The sequence below is a fragment of the Equus przewalskii genome, chromosome 20 (genome assembly GCF_037783145.1).
Source record: "Equus przewalskii isolate Varuska chromosome 20, EquPr2, whole genome shotgun sequence".
Taxonomy (NCBI): Eukaryota; Metazoa; Chordata; class Mammalia; order Perissodactyla; family Equidae; genus Equus; species Equus przewalskii.
This window is the reverse complement of record NC_091850.1, coordinates 18,860,209-18,882,526: the sequence shown is the minus strand read 5'-3', so window position 1 is coordinate 18,882,526 and position 22,318 is coordinate 18,860,209. Positions and strand designations below refer to the sequence as shown.

The following is a 22,318-nucleotide window of genomic DNA, read 5'->3' as shown; positions in this document are numbered from 1 at the left end:
CTGTTTATCTCTCTTCCAGACAAGGTTTGAATATCAAATGAGCCTGGAACCCATTAAACAGACTTGCTGTTCATCTCTGAAGCACAATTCATGCACAAAAGAAAACAAAAATGAGCCATGCGGGGCTCGTTTTGGAACAGCTATTGCTGCTGTGAAAGACCTCAATCTTGATGGGTTTAATGACATCGTGATAGGCGCTCCCCTGGAAGATGATCACGGGGGAGCCGTGTACATTTATCATGGAAGCGGCAGGACTATAAGGAAAGAGTATGCACAAGTAAGAAGTTAAACCTCCGGCTTCTCGTCCTGAAGTGATCCGTGGGTTCAGTGCCAGGCATCTCCTGTCTTGCTTCATGAGTTAATTTCTTTCTTCTGACTCGATTCGGAAAGTAGATTTCTTATTCTCATCTACATTTTCTTTCTAAAAGAATTGCTTTATATTTTGTCCTTTTATCTAGCTTTTTCTGTTGTTATTTGCCATGTCTCCATAATCTGATCTTGTGAAATGGTACAAAACAAAAGAACACTTTTGAACAATGCTATTTAACATCTGCAGTGTGTCTGATCCTAAACAGAGGGTACCACTTTCTGAATGAGAAAACAGTAATTACGTAATTTTGCCAATAAAGGAAATGAGATTATTGTTTTTATACTCAATATCCCTGTTGTTATAATAAAATTGCATTACATTTATATTTATGAATTAAATTGGTATATTTTCAGCAATTGAATTTGGGTTCCTGAAGATTTATAATCGTCTCACAAGTAATCCCTCTTGGAAGAACATCTGAATAATTAAGCTTAACCTGCAGGGGATTTCTGTCATTCCTATTTTAAATGTATTGTCAGTTATTGGCTCTAATCCATAAGTGTAATTTTTTCCTCCATGAGAAAAATAACCATTTACAGAAGTGTTTAATGCACTAATAAACATAAGAGAGTTTACAGGAATTCTTCTAATTTAATTGTCTGTTTTTAAGTAACCATAGTTTGTTAGGCCTTGAACAACTACTTATAAATAAAATAGAACTCACTACTTTCTAGCTTACATAACATAAAAAGAAAATCAGAACATCAATTATTTCTTTTTCCATTTGATTTTTCTCTTTGGTACTAGAGTCAACAGAATTCTCAAAATCTATTTGTGTATTGGGAAGTTGTGATGCTTAATTTTTCATAAAGTGATAATGACATTAATAGTGAAACAACAAAATAAAGGGCATATTTCACTAACAACTCTCCTATCCTTTTAATAAATGACTTGTTTCTGTTAAAAATCTTTACGGTATTATTTATCTAGCTGGAAACAGGCAATATTAACCATTGGGGCTTGATAGAACCCGGAACTGCAAGAAGATTGCGTTCCATTCTTGTGTTTTGCCACTTTATTCCTTCACTATTAATCCTGCAAATTTAATGGAGTGGCATTTGTAGTAGAAAGAAAAGGATTTGTAAATCATTAAGATTGTCATAAGCAATTTATTTTGCAAAATGGTGGCAAATCAAGATGTAGCTTTAAACAACAACAAAAAAGAATCTTAGAGTTGAGTTTGTTTAATTATTGGCAAAATGCTTTCCCAAGGATAGAAGAGGATACGCTCACTCATTTCCATGGTAACCAGAGGTGTTGCTTGTGTATGAGATGAACCAGAATCAAACTGAATCAACAGAATCAGTGAGGCAGATATCTCCCGGTTTGTTTGCTGAGAACATAAGGAAATACTTCCTAATGAGCCACAAACATTTAAGCATGAAAACTATTTCCATTTGGTTTGCCTTAATTGGCTTCCTAATTTATGAATTTAAGTGGAAAAGAGCAGGATAAGACCCCAAGTTTGGGGAGGCTCTGTCCGTCCTGTCTCTTTGCCATCAGATTCTATTAAAATAGTATCAACTTGAACCAAAGCTAAGTGAGGAGGTAGCGATATCAAACATACTATGTATGGGGATGTGCCCAAATCAGTAAGTCCGTGTTCACTTATGCCCTCCCAACATTGTGGGTACATGTGAGTGGATGCGAATCTATTGTCCCCTTGACTTTCAGAACAATTTTGGACAAACAGTAAAGAAGATCACATATTGAAAAATGTATTTCATGGAATGTGTTATTTATGCTCAGCCCCAAATTTCAGTGAACCCCAAACTGACCCCTAGGTTTGCCGGCATGATATGTTTTCAAGGTTTCCAGCACCTTTAAATATCCCTGTGTAATGGGGATTGAACAGGAACTAGAAAGCAGAGCCAGTTACTAACAATGTTTCCCTTCAGGATTAGGCAAGATGACGTTATATAATTTTTTCCCCTCTCTCTGGTGTCAGTAACCCTGAAACGATTTTGTCTGGACTATAAAAAGAATAGCCTTTGGGAATATCTGAGTAATTCCTCTTGTCTCCACATGAGGGGCCTCTTGGGCAGGTTTCCAAAAGATCTTTAATTTTAATTTTTTGTTAACCAATGCAAGTCCTCAGATTTATTTGAAACTGTTCTTGAAGAGACTCTTCTAACATAAAAACTATCTGCTGGGATTTTCACAGCGTATTCCATCAGGTGGAGATGGCGAGACACTGAAGTTTTTTGGCCAGTCTATCCATGGAGAAATGGATTTAAATGGTGATGGTCTGACTGATGTGACTATCGGGGGCCTTGGTGGTGCTGCCCTCTTCTGGTAAGTATTTTAATAACATTCAATTAATCAGATAATATTTCACAATAGTTCCAGCGCTCAGAGTATGATCAGAGCTCATGTCATACCAATATCTATTACCTTTTGTGCTCTATTATTTAAATAAAAATTATGCGGCTTTGGAAGCTGGAGGAGTCGATAAATCTTAAAAATAAAGAAAGCATATTAAAGGAAAGAGTGGAATCAACCCTTAGTTTGAGGTATCTATTATGTGCTTGGTACTAAGACACATACTCTGTTTTCGGGGGGAGGCATAGGGAGGAAGAGGGCCTCACTGAGGATGTACATGAACAAGACAGTATCCCCAAGTTGCTTACAAGCTTTTAGGGGTAATTGACTCTTCATTCATTTACCTAATGTGTATAATTAGGCAGTTCATCACTGTCTGATTGTCTTTATATTGCTAGTCAAGGATAGTAGTATCTTCAGTAATATCTTTGCACAGCCCTTAAAATGTCTGCATCCCCAAATTAATTTCAGTTCATTTTAAAATCCTAGTCAATGGTTAGCTACATACATTAATACTATTTACTTATTAATTTATTAATAATTTATTAACTAATAACATTAATAACTCTTGCTTTAACCGGTTAAAAAACACAATTTCAGGGGCTGGCCCCGTGGCCGAGTGGTTAAGTTCACGTGCTCCGCTGCAGGCGGCCCAGTGTTTCGTTGGTTCGAATCCTGGGCGCGGACATGGCACTGCTCATCAAACCACGCTGAGGCAGCTGTCCCACATGCCACAACTAGAAGAACCCACAATGAAGAATGCACAACTATGTACCGGGGGGGCTTTGGGGAGAAAAAGGAAAAAATAAAATCTTTAAAAAAAAAAAAAAAGTACTTGCTTTAAAAAAAAAACAACACAATTTCACAAAAGATTCTATTTGGAAAAAAGTGACTAAAAATATCAAGAATAACCTTAATGAGAATTTTGCATAATAATTTTAAAAAATGTTACAAACTTCATTAAGAAATATAAAGAAGGGGGCCAGCCCAGTGGCAGAGCAGTTAAGTTTGCACTTTCTACTCTGGTGGCCCAGGGTTCACCCATTCGGATCCCGGGCATGGACCTACACACTGCCTGTCAAGCCATGCTGTGGTGGCATCCCACATATAAAGTAGAAGAAGATGGACACGGATGTTAGCTCAGATCTAATCTTCCTCAAAAAAAAAAAAAATTGCATCAATAAAAGGTCCTTCCTTTTTCAGTCTGCCAAAAGCGTTATCCTTTTAAATTCTATTTTTTGTCTTTTCTCCTTCGATGAGAGTCCATCCTCCCTGGTTGATGAGCTCAGAGGGAGGGGATTGATGACAACTGAGTTCCTTTTGGAGGATCTGTCTTTAGGCAGATAAGAGGAATTCAGAGAAAGCCTCTCCCTGCATTTGCTATCTTTCAAGTGCCTACAGCTCAAAATAATCAATATACCAAAGCAGGGTATTTTGGGGTGACGTGTCCTAAACTTATATAATCATATTTTGGGGTGGCATATTTTGCTACTCTTCAGAACCAAAAGCCTAAGATGTTTCCAAAACAACCTGGGTATCCTCAGAACATCAGATACAATCTCTTCTGTTTCAAAAATTCCCCGAAGAAATGGAGTCCTGAGAGCCTGCACTATGCAGAAAGAAGACTCCCCTTTGGTGTGTTTCCTTTGCACTCCCGAAATGACGGCATTCACTAACTGGGAAAATGTGTGAGTCCTTGCCACCATTTATGTGTTTGTAGGTCCCGAGATGTGGCTGTAGTTAAAGTGACCATGAATTTTGAGCCCAATAAAGTGAATATTCAGAAGAAAAACTGTCGTGTGGAGGGAAAGGAAACAGTGTGCATAAATGCTACAGTGTGTTTTGATGTGAAATTAAAGTCCAAAGAAAAAACGATTTATGAAGCTGGTAAGTATAATATATGTAGCAAGTCCTTTGGGGCAGGAGGACAATATATTTGCTGCAGCATGATGAAATCCAGTGAGATACTGTATTTCCCCTGAAGATAGGGATCTGCACATCACATTTGCCCCTGTGAACATGCTGAACCTTGAAAAGCATTCTGCTGCAGAAAGAATAGGATATGGAATCCAGTAAATTCTGGAGCAGAAACTATATGTTTATATACAATGGATTCAACATTCTATAGTTTCCCTCTGGCTCTTCAATTTGCTAAGAACAATCAGGTGCTGAGGGGAAAACAAAGAATTCAGAGGTGGAGTCTGGAAACTAGGCTCCAAATGAGGCTGGTTTTCCTTCCTGGGGATCTTCACAGACCTCCTTCTGCCCTCTGTCCAGGAAGACTGGTGTTGCAGAGAACATCACCTCTCTGCCACTCCACCTTCCTGAGAGCCTTGTGGTCCATACAGAAGGTGACCCTGGGTGTTGAGAGTCAGACATATTCCGTGTGTGTCTGCTCAGGCACAACACATCAGCCTGGGTGTCCCCCTCCTGTCTACAGTCTACACTGCCTAAGGCAGTTTTTAATGATACTGAAATATGTTGTAGTCAAAACTATGAAGGCCATTGGCTGCAGAAGAGTAATTTACTGTGTAAACCAAATGTAACAGGGAGGAGAAAAACCATTAATCCTGAAAATCTGTTTTTCTTAGTTTGCTCTGTATGTGCATATTTATGCTCTGCAGTTGTCCTCTGACTAGAAGATAAATGAGGTAGAGGAATGTAAAATAGTGATTTACATTTTCATACACCACATTATCTCAGTCTTATTTAATTTTTATATAGTAACTAAGCCATCAAATAAGGATTGTTGCCTTCATAGGAAGTATAAGGTTTAACTTGTTTTTTATTGTGGTCTGCTTATTTTATTAAACTTATATATTAAGCTTATTTTTTTAATGTGCTTGGAACATAATCTAAAGTGACATTTTTTATAAATTAGGTAAAAATGTTGTAAGTGCATATTTTTGTCTCTGTTGAAATATAACATAATCAATATTCTAAGCAGGGCTCCAACATTTCTAAACTAAAAAAGTGCTTTAAGGGAAAACCCAGTAAACACAGGCATGGCATGGTCACAAAATTAGGTGATATGTAGATGCACATACGTGTGTGTATGTGTGTGCATACATACATATACGTTATAAAATAAGTATAACTAAACATTAAAAGCATAGTGAACTCGGAAAGCAGGTCTATAGACTTCGTCAAGGTTGTCTTCATGACTTTGATGCCACTGTGCTTTCAGAGTGTCTATATGCTGAATAATAGAAAATTTTTGTTGACTGACTGCTCGAGAGGTTTTTCTATAATGCCAATTTAATGAGCTGGACCATATGAAAATCACCCTAACTAAATATTTCTGTCAATTATTCTATTTTTTATTTTTATAGATCTGCAATACCGTGTCACGCTCGATTCACTAAGGCAGATATCACGAAGTTTTTTCTCTGGAACCCAAGAGAGAAAGATTCAAAGAAACATCACAGTTCGAAAGTCAGAATGCACTAAACATTCCTTCTACATGTTGGCAAGTAAATCATATATTATCGCTGCCTTATTCCAAGTCAAGCATAAAATCTAGCTGTCTCATTTCAAGTCAACCAATCTGATTGTTTTATTTCAAAGAGCACATCACAAAATAAATTTTATTTTGTTTGGTCACTTTATCAGATAACTACAGGTCTGATTTTTTAATTTCCAAATACATTTCATAAAATATCTTTCATCGTCCCTGTGTGTGTATCAGACATGCATATATTATGGAATAGTAAAAGGCACAGTGCCCTAGCTAATAAGAGATCTTGTGTCTTCATCCATTTTTTCATTTCTTTCATTCATTCATTTATTCTTTCAACTTGAAAACATCATTTAACTTTCGTGGGCCTTGTCTGTCAAATGTGAATGATAAGTGGTTATACCGCCTGAGGGGAAACCTTTGGGCCATATGCTGTCTGCCGTTTCTTCTCATCCACTGAACTACATATTTCACTCCTTGACCTTAAATTGATGGGAAAAAAAATCTCATATTTTCTATCATCTGTAGACTTTGTGCTACCTAAATTTCTTTCTATTTCAGTGGATGAGAGAGCCTTGGAAAGCAAATTATTAATCTCCAGAGATGGCTAGTAAGCCAGGTTGAACCATTTTGAATGTATTTTATTGGGTCACTACGTATGTGGAGAGAATTCCCATCTAAGGGCAGGAGTTTCTTAAATATTTTCTTAAAATGTGCCTGATACAAAAAAAAAGAAGCAGAATGGATGTAATGAGAAAACACCTATTTTAGCAACCAAGATTGAGATTTAGAGACTTGAACGTGATCTTGGAATTTTAAAGGAAATAGGCCAATTTTTCCCCATCTCTGACTTATTTCTGTATTCTTCATGTTTTTATATTCTATACTTTGAAAATCTTATAGTTAGGGGCAGGAAAGTGACAGAAAATGTGGATTCTTCTATGGTATATTTGTCCAAAATTTAGTATCTAGCCATGTCTAGGCACTGGTATGAAAAGGAATGAACTAGTTTCAAAATATCCAAAATTCTTTTGGATTTTAATGGATATGTTAACATTTGTTCTGGAGTCAGCCAGGATGGAATTTGCATTCCAGCTTCACCACATTCCGAGTGATTTTGATAAAGTTGTTTAGTCTCTTAGAGGCTCAGTTTTTCATCTGTAAAATAAAGACTATGATAGTTATTCATCTTGGAGCACTCCTGAATAATTCTCAATAATGTATACAGAGCTCATAATTCTAGACATGCCATAGAAGATGGCTGTCCCTGATGATAGTATAAACAATAATGATCGCATTCACATTATTTGCTTATCATTTCACATTGTAAAATTCTTACAACTCAAGGTATATATTATAATAATGAAATGCAACTCAATTTAAAGAAGGTTTGGTCTTCTGAAGTTGAGAGACTTTCCTACAAGTATTACGTAGTGACTTTTAGCTCAAGGTCTCAAGAGAAACGATATTGTTAAGCAAGTCACTTGGAGTGGTATATCCTGACATGGCAAAGTATGACATACCCCATCACTCCAGCAGGCCCCTGTGAGAAACTGGAGGTGAGTCATCTGGTCATAACTGAAGCCTCTGCATTCCAGCAGTGTCCCTTGTCAGGGCAGAAGGGCAATGCCTCTGTGAAGCAAAAGCCTGATGAGGTCATATAGTTAGATCAAGTGCAAAAGGATGTTCCAGTAAGCCTGACCCACAGGAGCAGCAGAAGAAAGCCATAACAAGGTCAGAACATCCAGTAAATATGATGCCAATGATATATTTTATGTTTCGACCTCTAGGACAAGCATGACTTTCGGGATTCTGTAAGAATAACTTTGGATTTTAATCTTACCGATCCAGAAAATGGGCCTGTTCTTGATGATTCTCTACCAAATTCAGTGCATGAATATGTAAGTCAGTTTTTTTGCATTCAGAATATCTATTTGTGAATATATTAGGAAAAAACCTGAAACATGTAGAAAGACACACAAACAATCCTAAATCAATTATATTAAAAAAAATAAAAAGAATTAGACTCTTCTAGACTTTTGCCAACTCTTCTAACTTCCTATTGTTGGAGTTTAAGGGAACTTATAAATGACACTACTTTTATCTCTCCTGAATTTAGGACCAACTGAAAGAAAGACCAATTGAAAGAACTGGAACTCCCCTTTGTTACTAATGAACATTTGCAGGGCATGGTTTAGGTATAATGGGTGTCTTCCTACAAACCAGGCTTAGACCACAGATAATCAAATAGGTCATCAGCAGACCTCAGTAGTCTCAGGCCTTCTTCATGGGGACCACCTCGTAAAACCTGCAAAATGGAGATATAGAGCAGAATGTATGCTTCCCGTGGCATATCGCTGCCCCAGGAGCGGAAGAGATAGGAAGGGACTGAGCTGTGTTCACTCAGTTCTTGCTTCCAAATTCAGAGTCCACCCCTGAGAAAAAGTGAGTGAGCAGGTGAAAGGATGGGGTCACGAATGTGGCACCAATGGAGAAAACGTCAGGGATGGGGAATTAGTTCTCCCCATGCACCCGTGTTCCACTAGTCCTTCCTTCCTTCCAAATATATTTATTGAGTGGCTGTGTGTACTAGGCATCAGAGGTTACAGTCTAACCTAGGAAACAGGTACCAAGTCATAATTAAAGCCTGTGCCCTGGGGGAGAACTTCAGAGCTCAACAGGAACTTCCGCCTAGCCTGGGGAGTCAGGAAGCACTCCCCGGAAGCTGTGACGTTTAAGTTGAGACTAAAGCACAGGATGATTTTTCCATCCTATTTAGAGGACTGGAGGGAGCAGTGTTCTAGACAGAGAGATACATGTGAAGGTTCTGAGGCAAAAGGAACTAAACTAAACTCATTAGTGCAGCTGCAGCTGAAGAGCAAGGGGGAAGGTGACGTGGGATGAGGCGGAAGGCATAGGCAGGAGCCCGATCATTCAGGACTTTGTGCCACTGTACAGACGGTAAACTTTTTTGAAGAGCAATGGAATGCTATTGATGGCTTTAATTGGTTCAGTGATAGCACTGGATTTGTATTTTTTTAGGGATTACTTCAGCTGCAATGTGGAGAATGATTGGAGGGAAACAAGACTGAATGTGAGAGACCAGATAGGAAGCTGTTGCTTTAGTTCAGGGAGGAAGTAAGGATAGCTGGAGGAGAAGCAGTGGTGGAAACAGAGAGGTTTGGGATATATTTAGAAGAGAGGTGGAATGGACAGTTCTTGGTGATACACTGGAAAAGAGAGAGGGGACTAATGAAGAGGAGGAGTCAAGGAAAGCTCCCAGTTATGTGGCTTCACCATTTTCTGAGCTCTATTACATTCCTAGGTATTGATTCTTTTCAATAAAAAAAATCTATTAATCAGGGGTTGGCCCAGGGACAGAATGGTTAAGGTCACACACTTTGCTTCTGCAGCCCGGGATTCATGGGTTTGGATCCCGGGCACTGACCTACACACCACTCATCAAGCCATGCTGTGGCGGCATCCCACATACAAAATAGAGGAAGATTGGCACAGATGTTAACTCAGGAGCAATCTTCCTCAGGCAGAAAAAAGAAAAATCTAATGATCAGAGTTGAATGTTAAAGTTTTCTCTCATATGATTTAAAGTACTTGACTTGATTTTTTTGAAACTGTTCTAGTCTGGCAGACTAAAGCCCGTGAAAAACATCTGTGAAAGCTGTTCGTTCTTTAAAGGACTGGAAGAATTTATATCCAAAAGTAAAAGTTTATTCTTTTCCCCTATAAATTATAGTAACAAATTTAAAGTTCCTTATGATTTCTGCCATGAAATCTGTTCTCTTTATGGGTTTCTTAACTAAATTTTGAAAAATGCTTTTCTGTGACCATTTCAGATTCCTTTTGCCAAAGATTGTGGAAACAAGGAAAAATGTATCTCGGACCTCACCCTGGATGTATCCACCACTGAAAAGGGTCTGCTTATTGTCAGGTCCCACAACGATAAGTTCAATGTTAGCCTCACAGTCAAAAATAAAAAGGACAGTGCCTATAACACCAGGACCATCGTGAATTATTCTCCAAATCTAATTTTTTCAGGAATTGAGGTAAACTTGTCATTTCATATTTATTTATTCTGTTAATAAGCCTTTTTGAACCTACTTTTCATACTACTGAGCTAATTGTTTTTATTGCATCGATTTTAGAAGAATATAAAGCATTTTGCACAAAATTAGTATTCACTAATGGTGGAAGTACCAAGCTTTTTTTTAAAGCTTTTGTTTTGATATATTTCTTTAGAGATGTATGACTCAGATTCAGTGTGAGAAAGGATCGCTGATATATCAAAATTGGATTTTCACAGAGGGCTTACACTGCTGAAATTGAGACTGAGTCAAGGAAAAAAATAAACACAATCAAAGTCAAAACAGTTTAATAGAGATGGGGGGAGTAATATAAGAGCTGAACAAAAAAATTTACATGCAGAAAAATCATGATACCATTTCCCGCTTTCTATGAAAAACCTTACATTGTCAACAGAGTTGTGTTAAATGACTGTGTCTCATTGTCATGACAGATTTGCACTTTTTTGGCAATAACGTATAGCTGCATAAGATGCTATATCAGAAATAATACTTCCAAATTGAATTTTGCTTTTCATTCTGAACTGTGAATGAATCCTCCTGAATTAAAATTCTGTGTATGTTTATATGAATCAGTAATATATATGATTCATATTAAAAACCAATATACTTGTTATATATCATATTAAAACTTTATTGTCTAGTTTCTATAAATTCAGACTTTCACTAATATTTCTCTCCATTTATTGGGATATCACATAGAGACATGATGGCTAAGATAGGCTTAAAAAAATGTCATATATTGCTACCACATATTTTAGATTCAGTAAAGAATGTTAATTATAAATCCACATGTGCAAAGTGACACTGGGAAAATATTACCACTGAATTTTTCTCTGGAAAGGAGACTATATTAAAAATCATTGCCTGTATCTTCCACTGACTTCATGGCCTTGGCCGAAAGTCAGAATTCTAAAGTCAACAATGCCTCTCCTCTACTTCTGTTCACAATGACGACAATAATAATAATGACAGTCTTTTCTTGAGTCATATTATGTCCCAGGTACTCTTCCATGGGCTCCACTTATTTAATTCTGATTAATTCTTTTGTAAGTAGGTATTACTATACTACAGAGATTCTATGATAAACCATTTTTTTTACATTTTAACATTTCTGTAATTGCATTTTACAATTGATGTTTATTTAACTGGCAGCATTATTTTTCCTTCTTATTTCACCAATTACTGGTGAGACTCATATTCAGTGGCATTTTCAATTTGATGAAATAAGAGTATGACTGACCTCACTTGACAGAGAATCAGGCCCAAAGAAGTGAGGATTCTTGGCAAGGAAAAGCTAACAGTGATGGAGTCAGGATTTAAATCCTGGTGGTCCCAGGCGGTCTCTTACCCACTGCGCTAAACTCTTCTGATGACTCCCATTCACTGTGGGCTTCACGTGGCAGTCCAGAACATGTGGGTTATCTCGTTTAGCCGCCTAATGCCTCTGTGAGGTAGGTGCTGTTAGTACTTGCATTTTACGGTGGAAGATCTCGACAGGATAACGTGATGTGTTTTGTCCTTCAGTCCTCCTTAACTTAAGTGATGTTTTCAGATTTCCCATGGGCTGTGGGACAAGTGATCCCAGAATGCTGTGACTCTCCCCACTAAACTGAGAGACAAATCTTAGCAAGGCAGAGTCCAAGGCACAGCTGGAAAAATTCTAGAAAACCAAGCTCCAGTATTTCACCTATGCGCCTGCTCTAAATCTATTTGTTTTCTCTTCCTAGGCTATCCAAAAAGATAGTTGTGACTCCAATCATAATATCACATGTAAAGTTGGATATCCTTTCCTGAGAACAGGAGAAGAGGTAAGCAGATTATACAACATACATGTGGTAATTGGATATGAAAAATAATATGCTCAAAGTCAGATTCATAAATCCTTCCAAAGATAGTTTAGGTGATATAGATGAAGAAGCTTGAGTTCAAAGTTTTGAGATCTTTGAGTCAAAAGCCAATTATTGCATGAATCAAACTCAAACACCAAGGCAAAATTAAACATTTACAGTCCGTAACTTGTCTGATAAAATGGAGCTAGGAAATTCTGGCATTGGAATCTTCTATATAGTAGTCTTTTCTGGCCTGTAAGACAAAGAATCTTTCAAATAGGTAGGTTTGGAACTTTGTATAGAAACTCTCTTTTCATTTCTCTCTCTTTTTTTAAAATAATATCCTCATTGAGATATAATTCACATACCATAAAATTCACTTATTTAAAGTGTATAATTCATTTGGTTTTAGTATATTCACCAAATTGTGAATTGTGTAACCATCACCACAATCAACCTTAGAACATTTTCACAACCCAAAAAGAAACCCTGTACACATTATCAGTTACTTCTCTTTTTTCCCTCAACAACCCCTTCCTCAACCCCAGGTGACCACTAATCTACTTTCTGTCTCTATGGATCTGCCTGTTTCTGTGGATCTGGATATTTCAAATAAATGGAATCAGTGGTCTTTTGTGACTGGCTTTAATGTTTTCAAGGTTCATCCATTTGTCAGTAGTTCATTCCTTTTTATTTCCAAATAATATTCCATTGTGTGGATATAGCACATTTTATTTATTCCTTCATCAGTTCATGGGCTTTTGGGTTGTTCCCACTTTTTGGCTACTATGAATAATATCGCTATGAATCTTTGTGTACAGGTTTTGGTGTGGACATATGTCTTCATTTCTCTTGGGGTGGAATTGCTGAGTTATGTGGTAACTATATGTAACATTTTGGAGAACTGCAAAACTGTTTTCCAAAGTGGCTGCACCATTTTACATTCCTACCAGCAATGTATGAGGATTCCAGCTTCTCCACATTGTTATTGCCTTTTTGACTATAGCCATCCTAACGGATGTGAAATACTAGCTCATTGTGGTTTTGATTTGCATTTCCCTGATGGCTAATGATGTTGATCTTTAAATGTGCTTGTTGGCTATGTGTATATCTTCTTTGGAGAAATGTCTATTCAGATCCTTAACCTATTTTTTAGTTAGAATGTCTTTTCATTATTGGGTTGTAAGAGCTCTTCATGTATTCTGCGTTCAAGTCCCTTATCAGATATACGATTTCCAAATATTTTCTCTTATTCTGTAAGTTATCTTTTCACTTTCTTGATGGTGTCCTTTGAAGTACAAAAGTTTTCACTTTGATGAAGCCCAATTTATCTATTTATTGTTTGGCCACTCATGGCTTTTGGTGTCATTCCCCTTAACACATGTGACATGGTTACCAGTGATCCAGCAAACTAACTACGAATGACCGTAATTATCATTAAATTCAATAAATCTCTTCTGTGTCCATTTGAGCTTCTGGAACTAACTAAATGTACAAATTTACATTTGGAATCTCATCATAAAGTCTACTTCTTGACTATCGCTAATGAAATTTATTGTGAAATTGCATTTCTTCCCTACAAATCTATAAAACACACATCATATTTGAATATTTTCACATTATTAATGTGAATAATATGATGTTTTCATATGAGAGAGGCTTTAATTATAACCATTTCATAATTACATTGTTTGTGCTTGTGATCCGATAGACTATGGTAATATAATAAAATAAATAGAGTCTACCTTCATGGTGATGGTTATGATTAATATAAATGATTTTTATTAATATCATTTGAATAAAGTCTTTAAATTCAGTATTAACATGCAGAGTATATTACATATTCACATTTAAAAGCACATCTATATCATGTCTTATTTCATCTATTTTTGAGATGTGATGAGGCTTTATTTTGTAAGATAATATTTCTTAAATGACTTTGTAATTCAAGTTTATGTAATATCACTTATGTAATTGAATATTTTAATCCAAGTAAACATTCTCCTTTATCTGTTACTAAACTAAAGATATTTTTATTTCATAGGTAACTTTCAAAATATTATTTCAGTTTAACACCTCTTATCTCATGGAAAATGTGATCATTCATTTAAGTGCAACAAGGTTGGTTCATATGTGTGCATGAGTGTATGTGTGTCCATGTATATAATTTCTTTCATGTATTTAGAATATTTTGCTTTATAGATTCACTGGAACTTTTTACAGCTTTTATGGGGTCAGTAGAAGAGAGGGTAATGAACCCCCTTGCTTACAAAAAATCCTTAAAATAATTAGCAAAATAAATTTTCATTTAATAGAAATATTACACCTAACTGGATTAAACTGTTGGTTCTGTAAGCTGTAAAACCTGAAATCACACATCATTTTTATTTGCCAAATTGCATTTAAATTCATTTAAAATTTTACAGACTTTGCTAATTTAAAAACTTTTACTGGCTGCCCATCAAAGTCAACTGAATCATTAGACAAAGTTTTATGATGCCCTTTTATAGTTTAATAAATTTTATCCAAATCAGTCCAAATTTCTGAAATGTATCATTAGAATACACATGCTAACAATAGCAAAAGGCTAATAAGGAAATTGAAATAGTGACTTCACTTTCTTCTAAGTGTGATTATCCACTGGACCACAAACTCCTTGAGATTAAGTTCTCTCTTTTGTTGCTTATTCCCCAGTAACTAGCATGGTGCCTCACATCTAATAATCACTAAATAAATGTAGAGTGAAGGAATAAATGAGAAAATGAATTAATGGATAAGTTAATTATATATGCTCAATTAAATTCAACAAATATTCATTTGACATCTACTTTGGACAGGATATTGAATTAGTCACTGCAGGGACTATAAAAATTAATAAGGGCATGAACCTCCTCATGGGGGGAATACTACAGTAGACAGCTGAGACCAGTACATAAATTATTGTGATACAGGGTAGAACAAGGAAAATTCATTAGAGAAATATAAACCATGTGTCAGAGACTTAATGGAGCGTGAAATTATATGTACTTGGCAATGAGAACCCAAGAAAGCTTTATCAAGGAGATTATAATTGAGAAGGACCTTGAAGGATGGGTAGCGGTTTACAAACAGAGAGGTCGATGCATAGAGCTGGGTGGAGCATTTCAGGCAAAATATCCAGCTTGAGGAAAAACTCAAAGGTAGACCCCCGGATCTCTTTGGAGAAATACTGTATTGGGTAATCCATTTTAGCTCAAATATAGAGAATACATAAAGGAGTAATGAAAGACAAAAAGGGAGTGTGCATCCTACCATAGTGTAGTGAGTACTGAGTGTCAGAATGAGGCAGTTTTTCTTAATTAAACAGGCCATGAGGAGCCAGGAAAGTTTTTGAGGGGTGAAGTCGTATGTACAAGAGCTGCTTCTTAGGATGACTAATTTGGCTGCAGTGTGGAATGGCTGGGAGAACGGGACCATTCAAAGCAAACACTCAGTCACTCAAGTGTCTATAACCCTGGGCAGAGGTTTGCCTTCACTGGCCCATTGCTCATACCAAGACACGTACACTTGGGAGCAAGTAGAGCCATTAAAAGGTACTCATTGCCTGTTCTGTGAGACAAAACCTAGGCTCTTGGTCACTTGGTGGAGAGGTGTGTGTGATAATAATGATGAAAACTAAACTTATTAAGTATTTCCTGTCTTAGGCACAGTGTTAAGCACTTTATACTTATTACTCATTTAATCATCATTTATTAATCATTAAATGATAATGTCCCCATTTTATAGATGAAGAAACCAAGGCACAGAAAGGTTAAATAACTTGCCCAAAGTGTGTTAATGTTCTAGAACAATCTCATGGCCTCTGGCCCCAGAGCCAGTGTTTGTAACTGTTATATCACTCATACATGCTTTTTTTAATACAGGGAGTATGAGAGACATGTGTGTGTATATGTGTGTACAAACATATGAGCATGTATTTGCATAATGTATAATTGAAATGATAACTAAAATCAGGAGAAAAAGTAAAAGCTTAACCAATAATATAAGCATCAAATACTTAGCATGGAAAAACTATTAAGTGAGAAGACAGAAGGTTTTAGACTTACTCTCAGCTGCATGCTTTTAGTTGCATCTCTTTACAAGGTCTTCGTCTGTGATAAATAAATAAGAATCAGCTGTGTGATTTGTGTAACAAACACAAATTCCTGGGCCCCAACTCAGATCTACTAAATCCATGTTTCTAGGGGAGAAGCCCAAGAATCCGTGTATTTAACAATTGACCCAAAGATACTTACCATTATCCTCATGGAAGTTTGAGAAACCTTGGATTAAGTCGTGTGGTTTTCAACCCTAGCTGCACTTCAAAATCAACTTGAGAAATTTAACAATAGCCATCTGTGACCTCCCTCCCGACTCTGATTTTTTAAAAAACCCACAAAAACAAGAATTCTGCTCTTTTGTGCTTTTGTTTAGTTGGCAAGATAAGCTTCTCTTTCAAATGCTCAGAAGTGTCTCTGAATAGTCGGTGGTCTAATGACTTGTCTGAATGTGCTGTGTGTTTTCTAGTGACAGCGAAGAACCTCCAGAAGCCCTTTCTGATAATGAAGTAAACATTTCTATGCCAGTAAAATATGAAGTTGGACTACAGTTTTACAGGTAAGAGGAAAATGTATTTTTATGTTGAGGCCTTTCTGCTACCCCAGCGGTTCTCAAAGTGTGGTCCCCAGCCAAGGGCATAAGAATCATCAGGAAACTTGGAGAGGCAAATTCTCAGGCCCCAACCCAAACCTACAAAATCAGAAACTCCGGAAGTGGGGCCCAGAAATGTGTGTTAGCCCTCCAGATAATTCTTGTGCCCTCTAAAGCTTGAGAACCAGCATACTAAACAATCTAAAATGTGAGGTGCTAATGATAGCGGATTGCATTAGCGGTCCAGCCTTAACTCCTAAATGCAAGCTGAGGGCCCAGAAATCCTTCGCAAAAGGCAGTGTTCTGATGGTCACCAGCAAACTTCTTGGCTCTCATTCTTATTGTGTGGGATCTGATTAGCCTGCCCATTCTGAACACATACGATTAAATCATTTCTCATTGACAAGAGTTATTTACTTCTTCCATTATTCACAAACCATCCTTTCTCCTAAGAACTTCCGATCCATCCAAACACCAATCGTGTTGGCAAACTTTCCCACTATAAATTCTCTTGCTTAAGCAGGACTCCAAGCTTTGGCTAAATAAATGTGCACAATGTATACAAAAAGTGCAAGAATCAGTGGCAAATTTAGTTTAAAAGTCTTGTCATTTCATTAATTTATTTTCTATGGCACTTTCCTTTTACTGATAACAGACCACAAAAATGAGAGGATTATAGGATATACACGTAAATTTTGCTTATATTTTTTAACCTTTAAATTCGATTGACTTTTTTCTATTTTGCTGTTTCTACTTCTCTTGGTACACTGACTTTTCCCAAGAATTTTTCATTTATTTAAAATCAAATTTTGCCAAACACTTATAAATATTTTTTGTTTTCTCTTAACTGAAGAGCTATTTAAAACTATATTTATATTATATTTCGTTCTACCAAGATTATCCAAAAAACATGGAAAAGTTGGATGGAAAAAAGTGAATTTTAAGTTTAGCAGTAAATATAAGACTTTAAATAGTGAAAAGGTAACAATTTTTTTTAAATCTACTTAAAATTTAAAAATCTATTTTAAGTAGATTTAAATGTGTTAAAAATACCAAATTTTAGCCTGATTATTCACTAAATATAAATGATATGAGTGAATTAATGGAAAATTTTCACTTGGTAACAAAGAAATTTTTATTTTAAAGACTATATATTTTAGCATTTTAAGGCCCTATAAGCATCAGTTACTATTGCACTAAATTATATAATCCTTCTCACCCGCCTCAAAAATTTAATTTTAGGTTTCAAGGTAAAAGAATTTGCCTCTGATTTAAAATCTCTAAGTATTTTTTGTGGGATTAACTAGTATGAAGAAAGGAAAAGAATGAGGGCAAATAAAAGTTGAACCTTGTTGTGTTTTTTTTCTTCTTCCAATTCTTTTAAGCTCTGCAAGTGAATATCATATTTCAATTGCGGCCAATGAGACAGTCCCTGAAGTTATTAATTCGACTGAGGACATTGGAAATGAAATCAATATTTTCTACTTGGTAAGAAATTACCTCTAAATTAGTACTATAAAGGAGTTATTTGTAAGATTAAGATTAAGGGATGCATTCAGTCCTCGGCAACCACAGGACATTGCTCCAGGTCTGAGAAGCTCTTCGTCTAGAAGGTTCAGTTAGGTAGGTCACTTGGACTTCTGGCATCTGTCTCTGTAGATTAAGGAGCTCCCTACTCACCTAAGGATTCAGCCCAGGGAGGCCGAGGAGAAGGCTGAGGGTGGGAAATCATGCTTGAGCGGTGGGAAGGGAGGGCCACAGCACCTGGTTGCCCCCAGTCAGGTGCACCTCTTCTAAGCAGATGAGAACTTCTAGATACTGCATTCAGCTTCCTGCTGAGCTTCATCCTGCCCACCTTTCCTTCCCTATGAAATACACTCACTATTGGTGGGATGATGTGATACTAAGTGGGAATTTTAGGTTAGTGGATAAAAGCAGATGGAGACTGAGATGAAAGTCAATCTGACTCTCAGCATTGCCACAATAACCCTAGCTGGGGATAGGATTGTGAAGGGAAGAAGATGGGTGTCTGGTCTGCCTGTACAGTGGTGGCAGATCCCATCTAGCGGGAGTGAGAAATGTTTATGGGCTTAGGGAATTATGGGAAGTTGGGTTGAGGCAAATAAAAATATGCTCACCTGTTCTGAGTGGATTAGCTAGAAGTCCTCCCTCCTTTCCTCCTCCAAAAAGACTGATATGTCAGAAAGGAAGATGAGCATGGTAAATTGACAAAGAAGAAAATTTTAATTCTGATTTTCCTTTAGTCCTAGTCCTATTTTGGGATTGGAGGGGTGAAGGAACAATCTGATTGTAGCTAATGCATATGGCCACCGACCATTAAATATCCCTATTTTTCACTTAAATATGGCAATTCTTTGTACAGTGCCATAAACTGTCTGCGTTCATTCTGGAATTCAAAATATTACACAACTTAATTCATCAATTAAGGACCAAAGTCCTACATAAGACAGAAAGGACACCATTGAAAGAGAAAGAATTACATTTCTTTTTTTTTTTCCTGTAGATTAGAAAAAGTGGGCAGTTTCCAATGCCGGAACTTAAGCTGTCAATTTCATTCCCCAACTTGACATCAGATAATTATCCTGTGCTGTACCCAAGTGGATGGTCATCTTCTGAGGTGAATCCTGTGTGCCTTGGAATTCTGTCATTACTGTTACCTTTTTCAGTTTGTATTTATAGCCTTTTGATCTGCATGCCACTTGTGATAAAGAGTTTTACCAAAGTAACATGGAGAAGCATTTAGAAAACTAAAATAATAATAATAATAACTTCCACTAGTTAATTAGTAGATGTTTTAGTTCCCTTCGGCTGCTGTGGTAATAAATTGCCCCAAAGTGGGTGGATAAAAATAACAGAAATTTATTCTCTCACAGTTCTGGAAGCCAGAGGTCTAAAATCAAGGTGTCGGCAATGTTGGTTCCCTCTGAAGGCTTGGAAGGAGAATCCCTTCCATGCCTCTCTCCTAGCTTCTGGTGGTTGCTGTTGCCCCTTGGCGTTCCTTAGCTAGCGGCAGCATAACTCTAGTCTCTGCCTATGTCTTCACATGTCCATCTTCCCTGTGTTTCTGTGTCTTCTCCTTTTCTGTCTCTTATAAGCACACTCTTCAGTGGATTTAGAGCCCACCCTAAATCTAGAATGATCTCATCTGGGATCCTTAATTTAATCGCATAGGCACTGACCCTATTTCTAAACAAGGTCACAGTCGTAGGTTCCAGGTGTTAGGACTTGGGCATATGTTTTTGGGGTCACTATTCAATCCACTAGGGTAGATTTTAGATAACTGTTGACTTATGCCTGACATATTTGTTACACTTTTAAGGAGTTCAAGGTGATCAACTCTGTAAAGGGACTTCTTAATATCTCCTAATGAAGTCCAGCTGCACCTAAAGCAGTACAATGCTATTTACTCACTTATCCCAACAATAGCAATATCGCACCCACTTTGTACCTATAGCATTGAATGAGTCTATATGGTAGTTAATTTTTATGGTTCAGTCTCTAAGACATAGAAAATCACAATAAGTATTAAAATAACGCATGCATGATTTCAGCATTTGACAATCTGTCTTCTTTTCAGAGATATTTTTTTAAGTTAAAAGGTTCTCAGAAATCAAGAAATAGCAACAGTCATAGTTAGCTGTAGTATTTAAATGTTTTCCTAAAGGCAAGGAAAAAATAAACCTCTAGCATTTCCCTCTAATTTAAAAAAGTAGGTTTGTGATAATCTGGAATAAAATTGTACTTTTCTTTCTACTTGAACCTTTATCCTTTTTATCTTTTATCAAGGATGTAGAGAGTCCTGGGGAAGCAAAAAGTTTGTTAGATTAAGTCTAGAGAAGCAAACCAGCTGTCTTATAAACGTGGCGTTTTAACGTCTATTGGGCTGCGTACTTACATCTTCCTCCCACAGAGATGAAGTGCTTCCCTTGGTGTGTAGGGACTCCGAAGATGTTATTGGACAAATACATAAATACAGATGAAAGCCCCCCTCTTTTTTTTGTTTCATAAAGCATCATATGAGCCATCATGTTGAATAACAAATGCTGACTCTTTCTGTTCTTCAGTGGAATTTTAAATTTCTTCTCTCTGTGTTATGGGAATTCACAAACAAATGTTTGATGGAAACAATAGGTCAGTGAGTGTATTACTTATGTAATAGAAATTTCTACTAGCATCCTTCGTTTTCTGTAACAACCTTACTGCTATCTATTACAATTCAAAAGTGGCACAGTGACAGTAATTATTATCTGGGGGTGGGTGTGTATGGCTAGTCCAAAATAGCTTCTTCCACATTGCATAGTTACAAAGATGAATCTTTCATATATGGCAATGGCTGTCATTCACAGGTTCTTCACGTTATTGCACCAACTCATTTTTCCCTTTGACATCTGGTATTGTTTTATAAAAGAAATATTTTTATTTCTTAGAATGCAAACTGCAGACCCAGTAGCCTTCAGGATCCTCGTGGTATCAACTCTGCGCAGAAAATGATTATATCCAAATCTGAAGATCTCAAACGAGGCACAATTCTGGTAAATTCAAATAACCAAGACAAGTATTAATTTTACCTCATGCTTTCCAAGTGAATAAATTCAATATTGACCTAAAAATTACTATCTTATAGAATATTTTAAGATACTATCGTTTATCAAATGGTAAGAATACTAATATATACCTCTGGACGTTTAAACAGGACTGCAGTACATGTAAATTTGCCACCATCACGTGTAATCTGATTCCTTCTGACATGAGCCAAGTGAATGTTTCACTTATCTTATGGAAACCAACTTTTGTAAAAGTAAGTATTGCATTGTTCTATGCAATTATTGAGTTATATTAACAAATAATTGTTCATTACTTAGTATATGCAAAACAGAGTGCTTCTATAGAAAGAACACAAGACTGGAAGTCTAAAGGTGGTCCAAGCCCCAGCTCTGCTTAACCAGCTATTTGGGTCTCATTTTCCATGTCTGTTAGTAACTATCTCCCAGGTCCCCTTCCAGATATGTGCTTTTCCAGTCTCTCTTATCCTTTTTCTTTGTACCTAAAGAGATAAACACCTATATGGTACCAAAGTTTGCACTTGTCATAACACTTTGGAACTCAGTTAAGGGACAAAGACTTACAGAATGACAATCCTTAACACCATTAGCAGAGGATAGAGCTAACCTATATTATGGACTCGTGTTAGAGCAGACTATAGCTAGCTAGCTAGCTATTTATATATATACGTTTATATATTCTCTATTTTCTATATAAATATATTTTGGAGGACTTTTTTGACCCTTAATAAAGTCAAATCTGTCTGACAACAAACTAAAACTCAGTCCATTGTATTTTGTATGATTTATTTCTCTTTTAGGAAGCATTTGGTTAAATATGTGAAATTTCTATTGTTTGTATTCAGTTGCTATTTTTGTAAGTCATGAATTGAATATTGACAATTTCATGTTTAATCCTAAACAAGCTCCTATATAAACCTCATTACCAGAGTGTAGCTATTTCATACTTAGCTACATGAAAGGCAGGCAGAGTTGAAGGTTTGTTT

At 36.5% G+C, this 22,318-nt stretch overlaps 1 protein-coding gene across 4 annotated transcripts in view; it reads left to right on the top strand.

Moving 5' to 3' along the window:
• ITGA1 (integrin subunit alpha 1) overlaps positions 1-22,318 on the top strand; it is a 148,065-nt gene that overhangs the window by 110,997 nt on the left and 14,750 nt on the right. For all 4 annotated transcript variants that reach the window (XM_070586895.1, XM_070586894.1, XM_008530872.2 and 1 more), the window contains exons 14-26: positions 20-277; positions 2,535-2,665; positions 4,413-4,579; positions 6,025-6,161; positions 7,940-8,050; positions 10,004-10,213; positions 11,980-12,060; positions 14,126-14,202; positions 16,627-16,716; positions 18,135-18,237; positions 19,274-19,387; positions 21,198-21,302; positions 21,464-21,568. In XM_070586895.1, coding sequence (XP_070442996.1) covers positions 20-277; positions 2,535-2,665; positions 4,413-4,579; positions 6,025-6,161; positions 7,940-8,050; positions 10,004-10,213; positions 11,980-12,060; positions 14,126-14,202; positions 16,627-16,716; positions 18,135-18,237; positions 19,274-19,387; positions 21,198-21,302; positions 21,464-21,568 — 1,689 coding nt within the window. The remainder of the gene's footprint in view (positions 1-19; positions 278-2,534; positions 2,666-4,412; positions 4,580-6,024; positions 6,162-7,939; positions 8,051-10,003; positions 10,214-11,979; positions 12,061-14,125; positions 14,203-16,626; positions 16,717-18,134; positions 18,238-19,273; positions 19,388-21,197; positions 21,303-21,463; positions 21,569-22,318) is intronic.